The sequence below is a fragment of the Pyrus communis genome, chromosome 7 (assembly GCF_041283825.1).
Source record: "Pyrus communis isolate YQ-2024b chromosome 7, ASM4128382v1, whole genome shotgun sequence".
Classification (NCBI taxonomy): domain Eukaryota; kingdom Viridiplantae; phylum Streptophyta; class Magnoliopsida; order Rosales; family Rosaceae; genus Pyrus; species Pyrus communis.
Genome location: NC_142571.1, coordinates 8,594,289 through 8,607,913, shown reverse-complemented (window position 1 = coordinate 8,607,913; position 13,625 = coordinate 8,594,289). Strand labels below are relative to the sequence as shown.

Sequence of the window (13,625 nt, the reverse complement as noted above, 5' to 3'; positions counted from 1 at the left end):
CTAGAATTTTATGTGTTTGCCCCCGTGACTTGGGAGGAAAAAAAAAAAAAAAAACAATGGGGTGTTTGATTGAAAAGCAGGAATGCAGACCCAATTTGAGTTTCAATATGAGATTTGAGATGAAAATGGAGCCCCATGCCAACTAAGAAAATTGTTACTCAACTAGGAATAATGAGATGTGAGTCAAATCATCTCCACTACACAACCAAGTTGTTAAAATTCAAGTATGAATTTTGAATCCAATATCTTCTCCTCTAGTGCAAGGACACAAACTTTAAAACTCAAAACGAGTTCTAGAATTTGAGTTTTTAAGATCCAAACACATCACCTTTTATGATCCAAATATAAAAATATTGTCTAAAATTGAGTCTTTACATTAGACATACTCTAATAAGCCTCTCGTAAAACCAAGTTGGTCATGAAATGTTTAAGCACTACGATTAGCACGTGAGGGTCTTGGTCGGCTATTGTTAAGCTTCCTGACGTGCATGTTAGCTGCCGCATGTGTAATCGTCCAATTGTGAATTCCACTATGATCTTTGTATTTCATGGGATTTGTTTCTTTTTATTTATTTTGTTTGTCCAAAGTAAATGCAATGCTACTTAATTAATCAAATATAGGGAGGTTAACTAAGTCTCTAATCCGTAATAACCAACTCGTAAAACATATTAGATAAATTAAATCATCCATCTCTAAATGTTGATAATCATCACATGACCCACATGTCATTATGCACTTTTTTTATTTCATTTATAGTTCTGTTAAGAGTAATGTTCAGAAGATCACATCATGCATATTTTTAACATAAACCACTGGGGGGGTTGTTGGGCGGCTTATTAGCTATACAAGTAGAGTTTTTGAACATTTTTCCTCAAGTAAACGTTTGAGCTACACGTTAAGAATCTCTTTATCAAAAGAATTAGCGTTTGGTCTATTAACACTTGTCTTTTCAATTTTGGGAGAGATCTTCAATTTTAATTTCACATTTTTGTTATTATTAAAAGAATAAAATACTATCTCAAACCGGGTCAAGTGCTAGGAGAGGACATGTAAAAATGTATGGGGGTTGATACTAAAAGACTACATAAATATGTGTTGAAATATCAGTAAAAGAAAAAGAAATATAGACTCTCAAATTCATATTGACATGGAGATGATCGGTAAATTGGGCCGGAAGGTTTTCTAATTTCACTTGTTTGGTAAAAAGAATTATATTAAAGTATTACGTTACGAAATCCTCATTCATTTTAGTTTTAAGCATCAATTTGCAAGAGGATGACTTTGGTCCTAATTCTTATTTATAGTGTAAGGAGTGACATACAAAGATGTATAAGGTTAGAATGACTTTTTTCCTTTTCCATTTTCGCTCTTCTTTTAACACCATTTGCATAAAGAAAAACTAATGAAAAGAACTTCAAATTTTTATCCAAAAACATACAATGAATTTTCTTTAATTACAATGACAAAAGACGATGACAATATTGTAAATAGGTTAAAGTTTAGGTGTAGTGACTGTATCACAATTAAGTTAAAGTTGATACCAACAATCGTTTCTTCATAAAGCTGAAGCTTTTTCAAAATTTTCATTAAAAATCATTAATGTGTTTTTCATTGAAAATTTTTTTGTGTTAAAAATTTCCATTAAAACTCACCTATATAAAATCAAAGAGTGGTTATTTGATCTAAAAAAATTGAGTAGAACCAGGAAAATGCAAAGAACAATCTTCAGGAGGTGTGCTGCTTAAATTCTCCTGTATACTTCAATGATAGGTTGGGTGGTCATGCACGTGTGCTAGTCTTGAAATGAACGAGTCCTTATGTAACATATAATCATAGTATTAGTACCACGTTCCATTGGGTCGTCTTGAAACTAACAAGTCAAGCTTAAACCAAGCTCGAGCTATCTCACAAAATATATGAGTTGAATATATCAAAGTTCCGTATCGACCTTTACTTCTTTTTTTTTTTTTTTCCTTTTTTTTTGAGATCAACTCATTTCACTAAAAGATTGAACTTAATTCGAATTATTTCGAGCATGTTTACAACCCCTACTTGTAGTGCTCACTATGTAAAAATTAAGGTATTTTTGAATGCGAGATAGACTAACGTGAAACAAATGTGCTAGGTCAATTGCATTCCAAATCCACAATGAAAGACATCTAGCCACAGTTGAGGGATTGAAGGGAAACTATTAAAATTGGCTTTTAATACATCTGACTATCTATCACCCTATTTCAAGTTAGTCTTTATCATTTCTTTACAGATGTGGATTTTGGGCTAGCCTCACAATGAACCAAATATCATAATTTAGTGTTGAATTAGCCACTTACATGAGTTGAACCTACAAACTATCATTATAAATGAAAATAAATATTACTAGATTGTAATAGTAAATAAATCTTTCTCGTTGAATGTGCAACGAAATGGTAATCAAATGAGACGGGGCTAGCCCAATCTCATATTGGCCTTACTAGCCCATGAAACCGATTTAAGGCCCAAATGTTTTTGGTCTTAATCGATAGATTTCGGGACTTGTTTTAGCAGACGGCTTGAAAGAAAACAAGGAAAAAACATCAAGTTTAGAATCTGGAATTAAATTCTATAAATATTTGGGTGTTTGAATTTGTGGGGGCTCAGACGTCACAATGGAGAGGAAGGCTCGTGACAGTGACAGTGACAGTGACAGTTTCAACAGCGAATAGCTGAGTGTTAGTTATATTTGTAATTTCTGTTATTCGGTTTAATTTTGGTGATTACCGTGATTTTGTTGTTAGTTGATGATTTGTGATGTAGATGGAGCAGGAAGAGGATGACTCTTTCTTCTCCTCATGGAAAGAATCAATGCTATAGCACCGCGAATGCAATGCACTCACTGAAGCTTTTTCATTCAACGGTTTTGGTGGTGATGATGCAAATCCTGAAGGAGAAGAAGACCCTTGACAATGAGGACTCTTTCTTTTCTTCACATTCTCCACCTTCGAGTTAAGCACCTCCGAAGACAGAGAACTAGTTTGAGAAGAAGACTCAGAAGTGAAGGACAATGTGGACTGGAAAGACCGAGTTTTCATTGATTCAAACTGAGTTTCATCAACTGAGAGTGGCCTCAAACGCAAAGGACGAGCATTACTACCTACACTTTTCCCCCTTTCCATGAACCGGGAATGGTGATGCAGCAGATTCATTGAACTTCTGTTCTAAATTTATAGCACCCAAATCACCAAAATCCTCATTCCTAACCCCATCAGAGCTATTAAAAGAGCCCTTAGAACCTAAACTGAACTCACTCCTAGCTCGATTTCAAACTCTGAACCGGCAATCCTAAAGGCTGATTATCAACCATTGATCTGGGTTTTCCCCATTCATCAAGACCATAATTTGGTTGAGCCACAAACACCATTGATTCACCCTGAAAATACTGAGAGTTTCAAGCTTGAGTAACATTTTTCTCTTTATACCCACATGAATTTCAGCCCCACTTTCACAAATCCCCAAACTGGGTTTGCATTGGGCATAAAAAACATTGCTTTCATGACAAAATTGAGCCACAGCAGCAACAGGGTTACCCACAAAATACCCAGAATTCCAACTCTCACCCTCTCTTTTCTCACCATACCCACATGGGTATTCACACCCGCCGTCGAAATTCGACGAAACGGGGAATATTGTAGGCATATAAGACTCAGAAGTACCCACATTTGAGCTATTCTCAAACCCCATTTCAGCAGTATTTCTTCTGCTGAACAAGCCGTAGGACACGGCAATGCCGACGAAGATAACGTGAATGAGCTCCCAGAACTTGGTGAGGATCGTATGGTTGATAAATTCGGGATCTTGTGAGGGGAAAAGTGGAAGAACGACGATGAAAACGGCAAAGATTAGAGCTTTAAGGAGAAAGTGCATAGTGTTGGACTTACCGTGTCGAATCGGGTTTCAGTGAGCTTCTGGATTTGGATCGGAGAATGGGAAGTGGGGCTTTCTGCAGGGGATGGAGTCCGCCATTGATGAGCAGTTGAGCTTCTGCGGAGGTTTTGGATTTTGTGTGAAGCAAAGGAAGACTTTGAAAGCAAGGAAGAAGAAAGAGCGGAAAAAAGTGTGTGAGGGAGAGGGGAAAGGAATTTAAGAAGTGGAGTGTCGATAATTATGACCGTTTGGTTAGAATGACGATATTAACCTTCTGTTTTGTTTTGATTTACCTGATTTTGTGGAGTGGTGATCCTATCTGTAGGGGCTTGGAGGTCATTTGATCAAAGAACAAAACAAAAGCAATTTGGTGGAACAATGTAAACGACACCGTCTTGATTGAAATAAAAGCAATTTGGTGCAACACAAGGCTCATTGAGCACCTAAGCAAATAGCAATGCAAACTACATGAGTCATGGGCATACAAATTTGATCATACACATCTAGGAAGAATTTTTCTCTTATGCTTTTTAAGCTTTTTTTTTTTTTTCCTTGTACAGGACAATGAAAGATAAGCGATTTTTCACATTATGCTTTTCCTCCAATGTTCATTTCGTTACATCGAGTCGTACGATTGAATAAATCTAAAAATAATTAATAGACAGAAACAAATCACTACCTAATGAAATTGGAATTTTTGCATGTATATGCGAACCAAAATCATTTAACATTAAATTGAATTGTTATTTAGTTTCATTGGTTGCCTTTTTTTTTTTTCTTTTTTTTTTTTTTTTTTTTAAACGTGAGAGGAACAACATTGATCAAAGCATATGTGTTTTACTGACTATTTATTGGATATTTTTAATGTATAAAAATGTTCCTATTGATAAAGTTTTTTTTTTTTTTTGACAAAACAAAAAATGTAATATTTTTAATTTTTATGGATATTTTTATAGGAAAAATGATGAAAATAGCTTGAAAAGTTTTAGTTTTAATAAAAAAAACCATGTTATAAGTTTTGTTTAATGATTAGTACAAGGCTCATATTAAAGTAATCCAACTAAAAATAGCCCAACTATAATAAATTATGATTTGTCGATTTTACCCCAAACTTTTTTAGGTTGAGTTCCAGATTATCGTCATTAATGGAGTTCATCATTGTTTTGCAGACCTTCTTCTTTTTCTTTGAAATAAAAATATAGATCCTCATGCTATTTAATGTATATTTTGTATTATTTTGTTGAAATGTGATCGTCGTTATTATTCATAGTGTATTCGAGGTATTGTTTTTCAATTTTTCTTTGTCAGTGGAGTTCATCATTTGTTTCTCCAAAAAATAAATTTGAGATCTGCATGCTATTCAATAATAATGATAGGGTCACTGTTTCTGGACTGTAAAAATCAATTGTTTTTGGATTTTAAGTAACATTGTTTTTGGAATTTAAGTTATAGTTTATGGAATCTAAGTCACTGTTTATGGATCCAAATGAAATAGACACACTGTTTCTTAAATGTAAGCTAGAAAAGAAATAATGAAATTCACTGTATTTGGATTCAAAGAAAAATAAGCACTCTGTTTCTTAAATATAATCAACTGATGAATGAAAGAAAAGAAGCAGTCTATGTTTTAACATTTGACTGTTTCTTTTCTTTCATTGTTTTTGGAATCTAAGTCACTGTTTTTGGAATTTAAGTTACTGTTTCTGGATTTTTCTTCTTTTCTTTCCAGATACAATGTTTGTTTGTGCATAGACAAAACCAACACTGTATCTGATTTTTTTTTTTTTTTTTTTTGTTCTAGAAACAGTGTTATGTTTTGGAAAATGAGTTGGTTGGGTTTGAATTGTTAATAATAAAATATTTAAAGTTTGACAAAATAAAGTCGTTGTTGAAGATAAAAAATTTAAACTGAGTTACTAAATAGTTTTTTCACACTATTTATTTACTAATTTAACAAAAATTTAGACAATCAAATGGTCTGGATTCAAGGCCATCTTCGGGCCGACCTAGGATCCAGCCCAATATACAGTTTGGTCCACCTGCCGTATCACTTTCTCGGGAACATGTTTCCTGAAGTCTTTTCCAATTGGCAGGTGAGAAAATCAGGGAGAGAGAGAGAGAGAGAGAGAGAGAGAGAGAGAACAGAATCGAACAAAAATCTCGAAAGATCGAGAGCTTAACAAACAGTATCACTCCAAATCCTTTCCCCTTTTTTACATACAATTTTGTGGACAACCCCTCAATGATTGGAAAATTACCCAAAAACCTTAACTGTTTGATCCCTTTTTCATCTAGGTACAAGACAGTCGAAGCTCTAAAAACTGCTATCGAAGGCTCGCCTCTCAACACCAAAGACGAGCGCTGCAAGGTTTGTCAGTCGATGGAATAGAAAATTAAATTGCAAGTTTAGAACTTTACTCTTCTTTTCTTATCGTTTTTCCAGTGGTTTTCTTGGGTACCAATCAGAATTGTCCCCCTGTGTTTAATTATAATTCAATTGGTCTGTTTTCTGTGAAATGAAAGAAGGTGATGAGATATATTTTGAGTTTTGCAGTCTGCAAATTGGATAATGGTGCATAGAGCTATTGTGGCTATAAAAGATGTGGATGCAATGTTTTCTTCTTTGGATTCCCAGTACTATGACATTCTCATGAAGTAAGTAGTTATGCCTTATGAATGCTATGTGATTTTGGTTTGGAGTATTTTACGTAATCTATTGAATTGAAATTTGAAATTTATGTAGATAATGAACTGTGTTTTGCTAGAAGGTGGTTTCGTATATCTTTGTTTTCTGTATATAACACGGATCTCGTTAACGGTTGGTAGTAGCTGCATGATTCATTGCGCTTAAAACTATTGGAAATTCTTTAACCAAATATAGAGTACACATGAGTATACTAGAGGGTTTGCAGTTAAAACGGTCGAGATTTTTCCCAAACGGAGAACCAAAATACCTTGAGCTATAGAAATGAACTTGAATTTGACTGGTTACGTAGGTCTGGCTCTTTCTTTGCGTGCATTCTGTATCTTTATCATTTTAGATGGTGTGGATTATATAGGCAAGTTACCTAGACTTGTGCTTTGTTACGAAAAAACGGTGGTCAGGCCTTAAGAGAGATTTGTTTGAATCAAATATGGCCGTTGAGTATCTTAGGACCTGTTTGGTATCCTATTTGAAAATTTTTATCATTTCTCAAAATATTTTTTAAGAACATTTCTTGAAAACAATTTTCTTTAAAACTAAAAAACTTGATTGGTTTGCAATTTAAAATTTTTAAATCTTACGCCTTAAACTAGAACAAAGAGATCTAAAAAGAGCGGGTTGCAAGAGAGGTAGAAAGAGGAGAGATGAGGAAAGAAAGTAAGAGATGATTGAAGGCAAAAGAAAGAAGAGAGATGATCGGACAAGATAGAGTGGAAAATGAGTGAGAGAAAGAACCTAAAGAATAAAGAGAACGAATTGAAGAAGTGACCAAAAAGATAAAAGAAAAAAAAAGAAGAGAGAGAAAGAAGAAAAGAGAGATCGATTTGGAGTGAGAGAAGAGGAGGAAGAAAAAAGAAATGAGGGAGTTTAAGTTTAAAAACTTTAAAAACTCACTTTTTATGTTTTTAGAGAATAAACTATATTTTTGAGTTACTTTTGAGTTCAGTTTTTGAAAATAGTCCTAACAAACAAGTTTTTAAGGCCTAAAACTTAAAAATTGTTTTTGAGTTTAAAAAGTTGGATTCAAGTATACTACCAAACATGCCCTTATATTTCTGAAGGAATCCAATTTGTATGATTAGTGGATGGGATTTTGGGAATATAAATATCACCATATGCGAAACATTTGTATGTTTCTTTTAATTTCGTTTCTTATCCAAGATGACAGATTATAGTCATTAGAGTGTTTGTTATATGTACGGTTTTGGTGCAGTGTCATATAAGCAAGTATTCTACCCCAAAGTTTTAGAAAATATTAGGTATGCATAGTTTTTCTTCTAAGTTTGTGATTTCGACTTCTTGATGTTTTTCTCCTTAGTTATCTTTATTATTCTTCCTTTTCCTATAAGAAAAGTTCTCCGGCCTTTCTTTTCCCCATCTTTGGTATATGCTGTTGTTTAGGACATTTTACAATTTGGGGGTTTCTCTCTTTGAAGGTACTTGTATAGAGGATTGTCTACTGGAGATCGGCCCACATGCGAACTGCGCCTTCGGATTCATGAAATACTGACGGAGAGAGCTGGTTTGGGATGCATATTGCGGTACCTTGCAGACACTGTGAATACAGTTTGATCTCAATACGACGTGGGTATTGTGTCATTTTCATCCTAGCTCGAGGCTAATTTTCAATATCTATTCAATTTAGTTATTATGAAAGCACAAAATGGAGTTATACATGCATATGCAATTCTTCAGTTCGAGATACAATAAAGGAACCAATCATCGACTCAAATTGCCATATGTGGGTTTTCTATACAGAATATACAAACCAAACAACGATGACATCTGACATGAAGGGCAACTCTCGTGTTTGGGAATACAAACCAAATGGGGATGTTAACCCAGCTATGCAAACTTGAACCACTTCACAAGAAGCAAGTTACAGTGGAGAACGGAAACCAGCATCAATTGATTGCAAGATTGGAGCTACGTCAAACCTGAAGTTTCTGAAACTCTTGCCTGGTCCTGTGTCTGGAGGACGAACCTCGGCTAAATTGTTAACAAATTACACAAATGTTTATAAAGAATCATCATTCATACCGACAGCATAATTCTCCGTATGCTTTTATGAAACATGATTAGGCTACAAACAAACGAGCACATCTTACCAATCAGTCTTTGTCTAAGGCTGTATGTTCACCGGTCTCATATGTGGTTTGCATCCGTTTCCTGCTTAATCTCGTAGCTATCAAACATATGAGAAAGATGGCAGGCAAAAGGGACATTTTGATAGGATTATCAGCACGCCGGATGTAACAAATGTATTGAATTATCGAGCAAACACACTGAGCGATGCCTCCGACTAACGCAAAAAGTTCAATATCAGAACCAAAAAGCATGTGACATCCCCTCTTCCCCCATACCACATTTTTTTTCATGCCCTTGTAAATCAGCTCCCATATGCAAGTGAGCAGAGCTGCAAAAGCCAAGAGCATACCGAACAGCGCATACCGAGGCTTACTTGGGGACGAAGCCTGATCACAAGCAGCTGATAAAATCTCCATGCAAAGGCTAGTGGCTAAAAAGATCCACTCTGCTGAATTTGCCTGCATAATAAATTAGCAATGAATGAGTTAAATTAAAAATTAAGAGATCCACCAACAATTACGCAAACGAAAAGGATAAACGACATTTTTGTCCCCCAAATTTAAACGGAGTCCACTTTGATTTCTCAGTCATACCATGTAGTTTACCCATTTTGGTGGGATTAATTCAAGAGAGATTATATTCACACACTCCTTCCCCACATCCTTTTAATTTTTTAATATTTTTTAACACACCACTAGCACTTGATAGAAAAATATTAAAAATAATAAAAGGGTGTGGGAAAAGTAATTTAGGCGTGTGAATATAATCTCCCTTAATTCAATACCATGTTGTTAATTAATAAAACATGTCAAAAATTACATTATCTCCACATAGTTTGACAGTAACATCGCAAGTTGGTTACATCAAAAGTTATAACCTGAAGAAAATTGTAAAACCCCGAAAGAAAAAATGAATAACATGTAGTTCCATTTGATCAATGCCTAAATATGAAGGAAATATGAAGCAAAAATGACTAACATGTAGTTCCATTTGATCAATGACTAACATGTACTAGAGTGCATGGAAAAGAACTCACGATAGTTGAACTTCTTTGTGGCCATAATTCACTTAATGGAGTTCCAACTATTTCAAGAACTTTCAAAGACCCCATCTTCTTTACAATCTCCACTGCTAACTCATCAAGATTTGAGCAACCAGATAAAATGAGTGTTTCAAGTGATTCAAGCAAACACATGTTCTTTGGAAGCATCCTAAGATTCTTGCAATCCTTCATATTAAAGGACACAAGTCTCTTCAAGTTTTCAATGGATTCATGAACATCAATCAGGCTTGTGCAATCTACAAGAATCAGTTCTTCTAGATTGGGGCAAAATGAGAAGTCCATTATTTCAGTGAGAGCATGGGAATGGCTGACGTCAAGGATCTTCAACGATGGAAGAAACTTTATAAAATAAAAACAGAGAAAGAAAAAAATGTGGGAGAGTTAAGTTTAACATATGCAATTGGTCAAAAAATAAAAAACTGAATTGAAAATGCGTAAACATACTTTTGTTCCTTTCCAGACTTGTCTCAAACTACTGTATTGCATTTCAAGAACAACTAGACACCCCAAAGGAAAATCAATTGGTATAGAATCCAATAGAAATTGAGACCAACACAACCATCTTAATCCTGTAGGGAAATCTGCATAACATCCATCCAGTCGTACATGACTAAGATGGAGTAGCTGTAAGTTGCGCATCTTTTCAAATGCATTGGTTTCCAAGATTGTCTCATTTGTGTTTATTGGACTGTGTGCAGGATGCATACGCATATCCAAGACAAGACCATGGATTCTTTTTGTACCCTAAAGGAAAAAACGGAAACGTTAGTATGTATAATTTTCACAAGAAGAAATACATATATAGACATTAAAGGCATGTTTCTTACATTCTTTTCCCTCAGTACTTCAAAAGAATCCTTGTGGCGCCATAATCTACTACGTTTCTCAGGCTCTTCTGATTCCAGGCGGACAATTTCTCTTCCCATGTCACGAATCATGTCATGCATATTCACCTTGCCGTATTTATCAATTGTCACCAAGCATCTATCAATGAGATTTTGAATGCCAACATTTGTATAGAAATCACATCCATCGAGTATTCTAACAATGTAGTTTTTGTCCCTTCCTATTAGGAAACAAGCAATGTGGAGGAATAATTTTCGGTCATGGTCATCTTGTAAACTGTCATAGCTAATTCTTAGTTTATTCATGATTTCACCATTAGGAATAACTTTTAGCTTCTCCAATTCATTTTCCCATACACCTATACTTTTCCCTGATAAAGAAGAACCCAAAACTTTTAGAGCAAATGGAAGTCCGCCGCTATGTTGCACTACCATTTTTGAATGCTCCATGTAATTTTCTATGGGACGGTTCTGGCCAAATGCATGCCAACTGAAAAGCTCTAGTGATTCATTGTAATTCAAAGTTTCAACTCTGTGCACCCTTGTAACTTGATATGCCTTTAGCAATCTTTCACGCCTGGTTGTTATAAGTATCTTACTTCCGGGATAAAACCGATCTTTCATTTGTAGTACTGCATCTAATTGGTCCATCTGGTCCACATCATCAAGAACAAGTAGAACTCTTGTAGAGCTTATGGCCCTTTCAATCTTAATTATTCCCTCACTAACAGTCTGTATTTTCACTTTTCTACCGTTCAAAATATCAGAAAGAAGTTGCATTTGTATTTGAACTAAGCCATTTGGTCGATCTGCTCTTTCCTTGATATTTTCAATGAAACTACTTCTTTCAAAGCTTATAAAATTTGAATTGTAAACATGTTTTGCAATGGTTGTCTTCCCTATTCCTGACATGCCATACACAACAAGTATACCAACATCACTTGATCCATCTTGTAACCACAAATTGATGTCTTTGACTTGAGATTTGATTCCAATCAATTTTGGTTCAACACTCAATGGTGTGCGACTTATCTTGTCTCCAATCACTTTAACAATTTTGTTGATAAACTTTGATTCGTACCTAACAATTTGCAAACAAAATGAAATATGAATTGGGAATATTAGATAATTAAGACATATGTTGATGGCCTTTGTTTAAATAAGAAAAAAAGAGGACTGCTGACAAAATTAAATTGAAAAACAAAAGGAATACAACGTATAACTTATACGAACTATGGACAAATATCACATCCTAATTTTTTTCCATACTACTTTCGAAAAAATTTAAGCAACTGCAACTGAATAGACTAACATGGAAAATGACTAATCCTTAAGTTGATTCAAGTGTGATTTCTTTAAGTTGACCTAAATTATTCACTACTGAGATTGAATTAATAAATATATAAAAATCTAGGTCACTACGGATCATACATCAAATTGACTCAAGAAAGAGAAGAGAAATGGAGATAATGAAAGTTACCCATCAGCTTGATTTTGTAAGACCCTGCCTGCTAGATCTGCAATCTCTGCAAGTGCCTTCCTCCATCCCTCCACCTTTTCCGGCGACTGATTTTTCTGGCTTCTAGCAAATGCTTTTCCAACACTTCCCGTCTGCTTCCTCACGTCGGACGGATCGACATCGTAGAAGACTGGTACAACTACATGGTCCGAGGTGGTCCTCTTGCATTCAAGGATCACAACAAGCTCATCAAGGCACCATCTGGATGACGCGTAATCTTTCGAAAACACGACAACAGAAGTTCGTGACTGCTGGATCGCTTTCTGCCGTCCTGGCTTTATATCTTCTCCTCTCTCAAGTTCATCGTCTCTGAACGTGGCAAATCCTGCGTTGTTCAAGGCTGTGTAGAGGTGGTCGATAAAAGTCTTGCGAGTTTCTTCGATACTGAAGCTCAAGAACACGTCGTATCGGTAACCCCCAAAAGTGTTGGAATCAGAGGAGGTTCCGGGAGATGCTCTCACACGAGCCATTGATGTGGATCGATGGACAAACAGCTCTTTGCTAGCTGCATTGCAAGTGTCCGTGTGCAGGGGAAATATTTAATTGGGTCATTCCTATCTACTCCCAGAAAAATTTATCAACAATTATAAAATGGGTCGTTCACATGCATTGACCCAAAAAGCATTTCTTTTAGTCTTGGCCGGCCACTAGTGGCAGAGATGCCAAGAACAAAGGAAAGAGTACTTCTTGTTTTATATGTGATTTTATAAATTACAATTTATATTGATGGTTGCTCATCTTTTTGTGATAAAATGCATTTCTAATTGCATTCAGATTTTTTGTGATAGAACACAGCACGTTTTGATCGGTGCTCCATACTCATTTCTCGTCGTTGAAATGTTGAAGCCATTTCTACGAATCGTCAATCCACCAACTAGTGTTATCAATTGTTCTAAAGATGATATGGTTATGAGATAAAAATTACAACTTAATAGAACCGCATAATAATGTGACGGTAATGTTTAGTTACTTTCATAAGGTAAGTTTGGAATAACTTGAATCGGGTACATGTATGGTTGAACTTAAGGTGGTTGATCGAATTGTTGTGCTGTTATATGATTTTTCTATAGTTATAGGCTGGACCAAAAGAGAGCACTTGCAGCAGTGGCTAGTCCAGAATTCAAATCTTAGGGTCCCAGTGTTAGGTTCAAATTTTTAGATAACAATAGAGAGCGAAACATGCAAAAAAAAAAAAAAAATCAATTTGCTCACTGAGGCATTTCGTCGAACACTTGATAGACTTGTTGTCGTCAACCAAATCACATTGCGCATAAGTAGATTTTGTAAACATTTTTTTTTTGTTAATGTTTGAGCTACACGTTAAGAATCTTGTTGGAACATATGTTGCACATATACACAAAATATATAAAGTGGCGAGAAATGTATATAAAACACAATATTTACGAGATTCGGCAAGTTGTGCCAACGTCTTCAGAGTAGCAATATTGGTTTCTCTTTACACGAAATATAATTTAGAACGTAAGAAACAAGGGAAACTGGGAGCA

General features: G+C 35.2%; 2 protein-coding genes, 1 long non-coding RNA gene and 1 pseudogene across 4 annotated transcripts in view; 1 reads left to right on the top strand and 3 right to left on the bottom strand.

The window, feature by feature from the left end:
• The window catches only part of LOC148695657 (uncharacterized), a 61,651-nt gene extending 57,557 nt beyond the window's left edge, over positions 1 to 4,094 (bottom strand). Inside the window, exon 1 of the long non-coding RNA XR_015964869.1 lies at positions 3,916 to 4,094. This is a non-coding gene — a long non-coding RNA (uncharacterized LOC148695657). The remainder of the gene's footprint in view (positions 1 to 3,915) is intronic.
• Positions 2,740 to 3,920, bottom strand: LOC148695658 (uncharacterized; annotated as a pseudogene).
• Positions 4,095 to 5,994: 1,900 nt separating the features above from the next.
• LOC148695656 (actin-related protein 2/3 complex subunit 5A-like) lies at positions 5,995 to 8,650 on the top strand. The gene is made up of 3 exons (XM_088697957.1): positions 5,995 to 6,269; positions 6,456 to 6,556; positions 8,042 to 8,650. Exons 1-3 carry the CDS (start codon positions 6,144 to 6,146, stop codon positions 8,175 to 8,177), a joined length of 363 nt encoding a protein of 120 aa, XP_088554083.1. The 5' UTR covers positions 5,995 to 6,143; the 3' UTR covers positions 8,178 to 8,650.
• LOC148695655 (disease resistance protein RPV1-like) lies at positions 8,315 to 12,784 on the bottom strand. Of its 2 annotated transcripts, XM_088697935.1 has the most exons (6): positions 12,082 to 12,707; positions 10,584 to 11,682; positions 10,201 to 10,500; positions 9,730 to 10,095; positions 8,714 to 9,151; positions 8,315 to 8,594 (listed from the first exon to the last, which is right to left on the bottom strand). In XM_088697935.1, exons 1-5 carry the CDS (start codon positions 12,588 to 12,590, stop codon positions 8,717 to 8,719), a joined length of 2,709 nt encoding a protein of 902 aa, XP_088554061.1. In that variant the 5' UTR covers positions 12,591 to 12,707; the 3' UTR covers positions 8,315 to 8,594; positions 8,714 to 8,716. The 2 variants fall into 2 exon arrangements, with proteins under 2 accessions (XP_088554061.1, XP_088554060.1); XM_088697934.1 differs by having other exon boundaries at positions 8,315 to 9,151; positions 12,082 to 12,784.
• Positions 12,785 to 13,625: the final 841 nt, after the last annotated feature.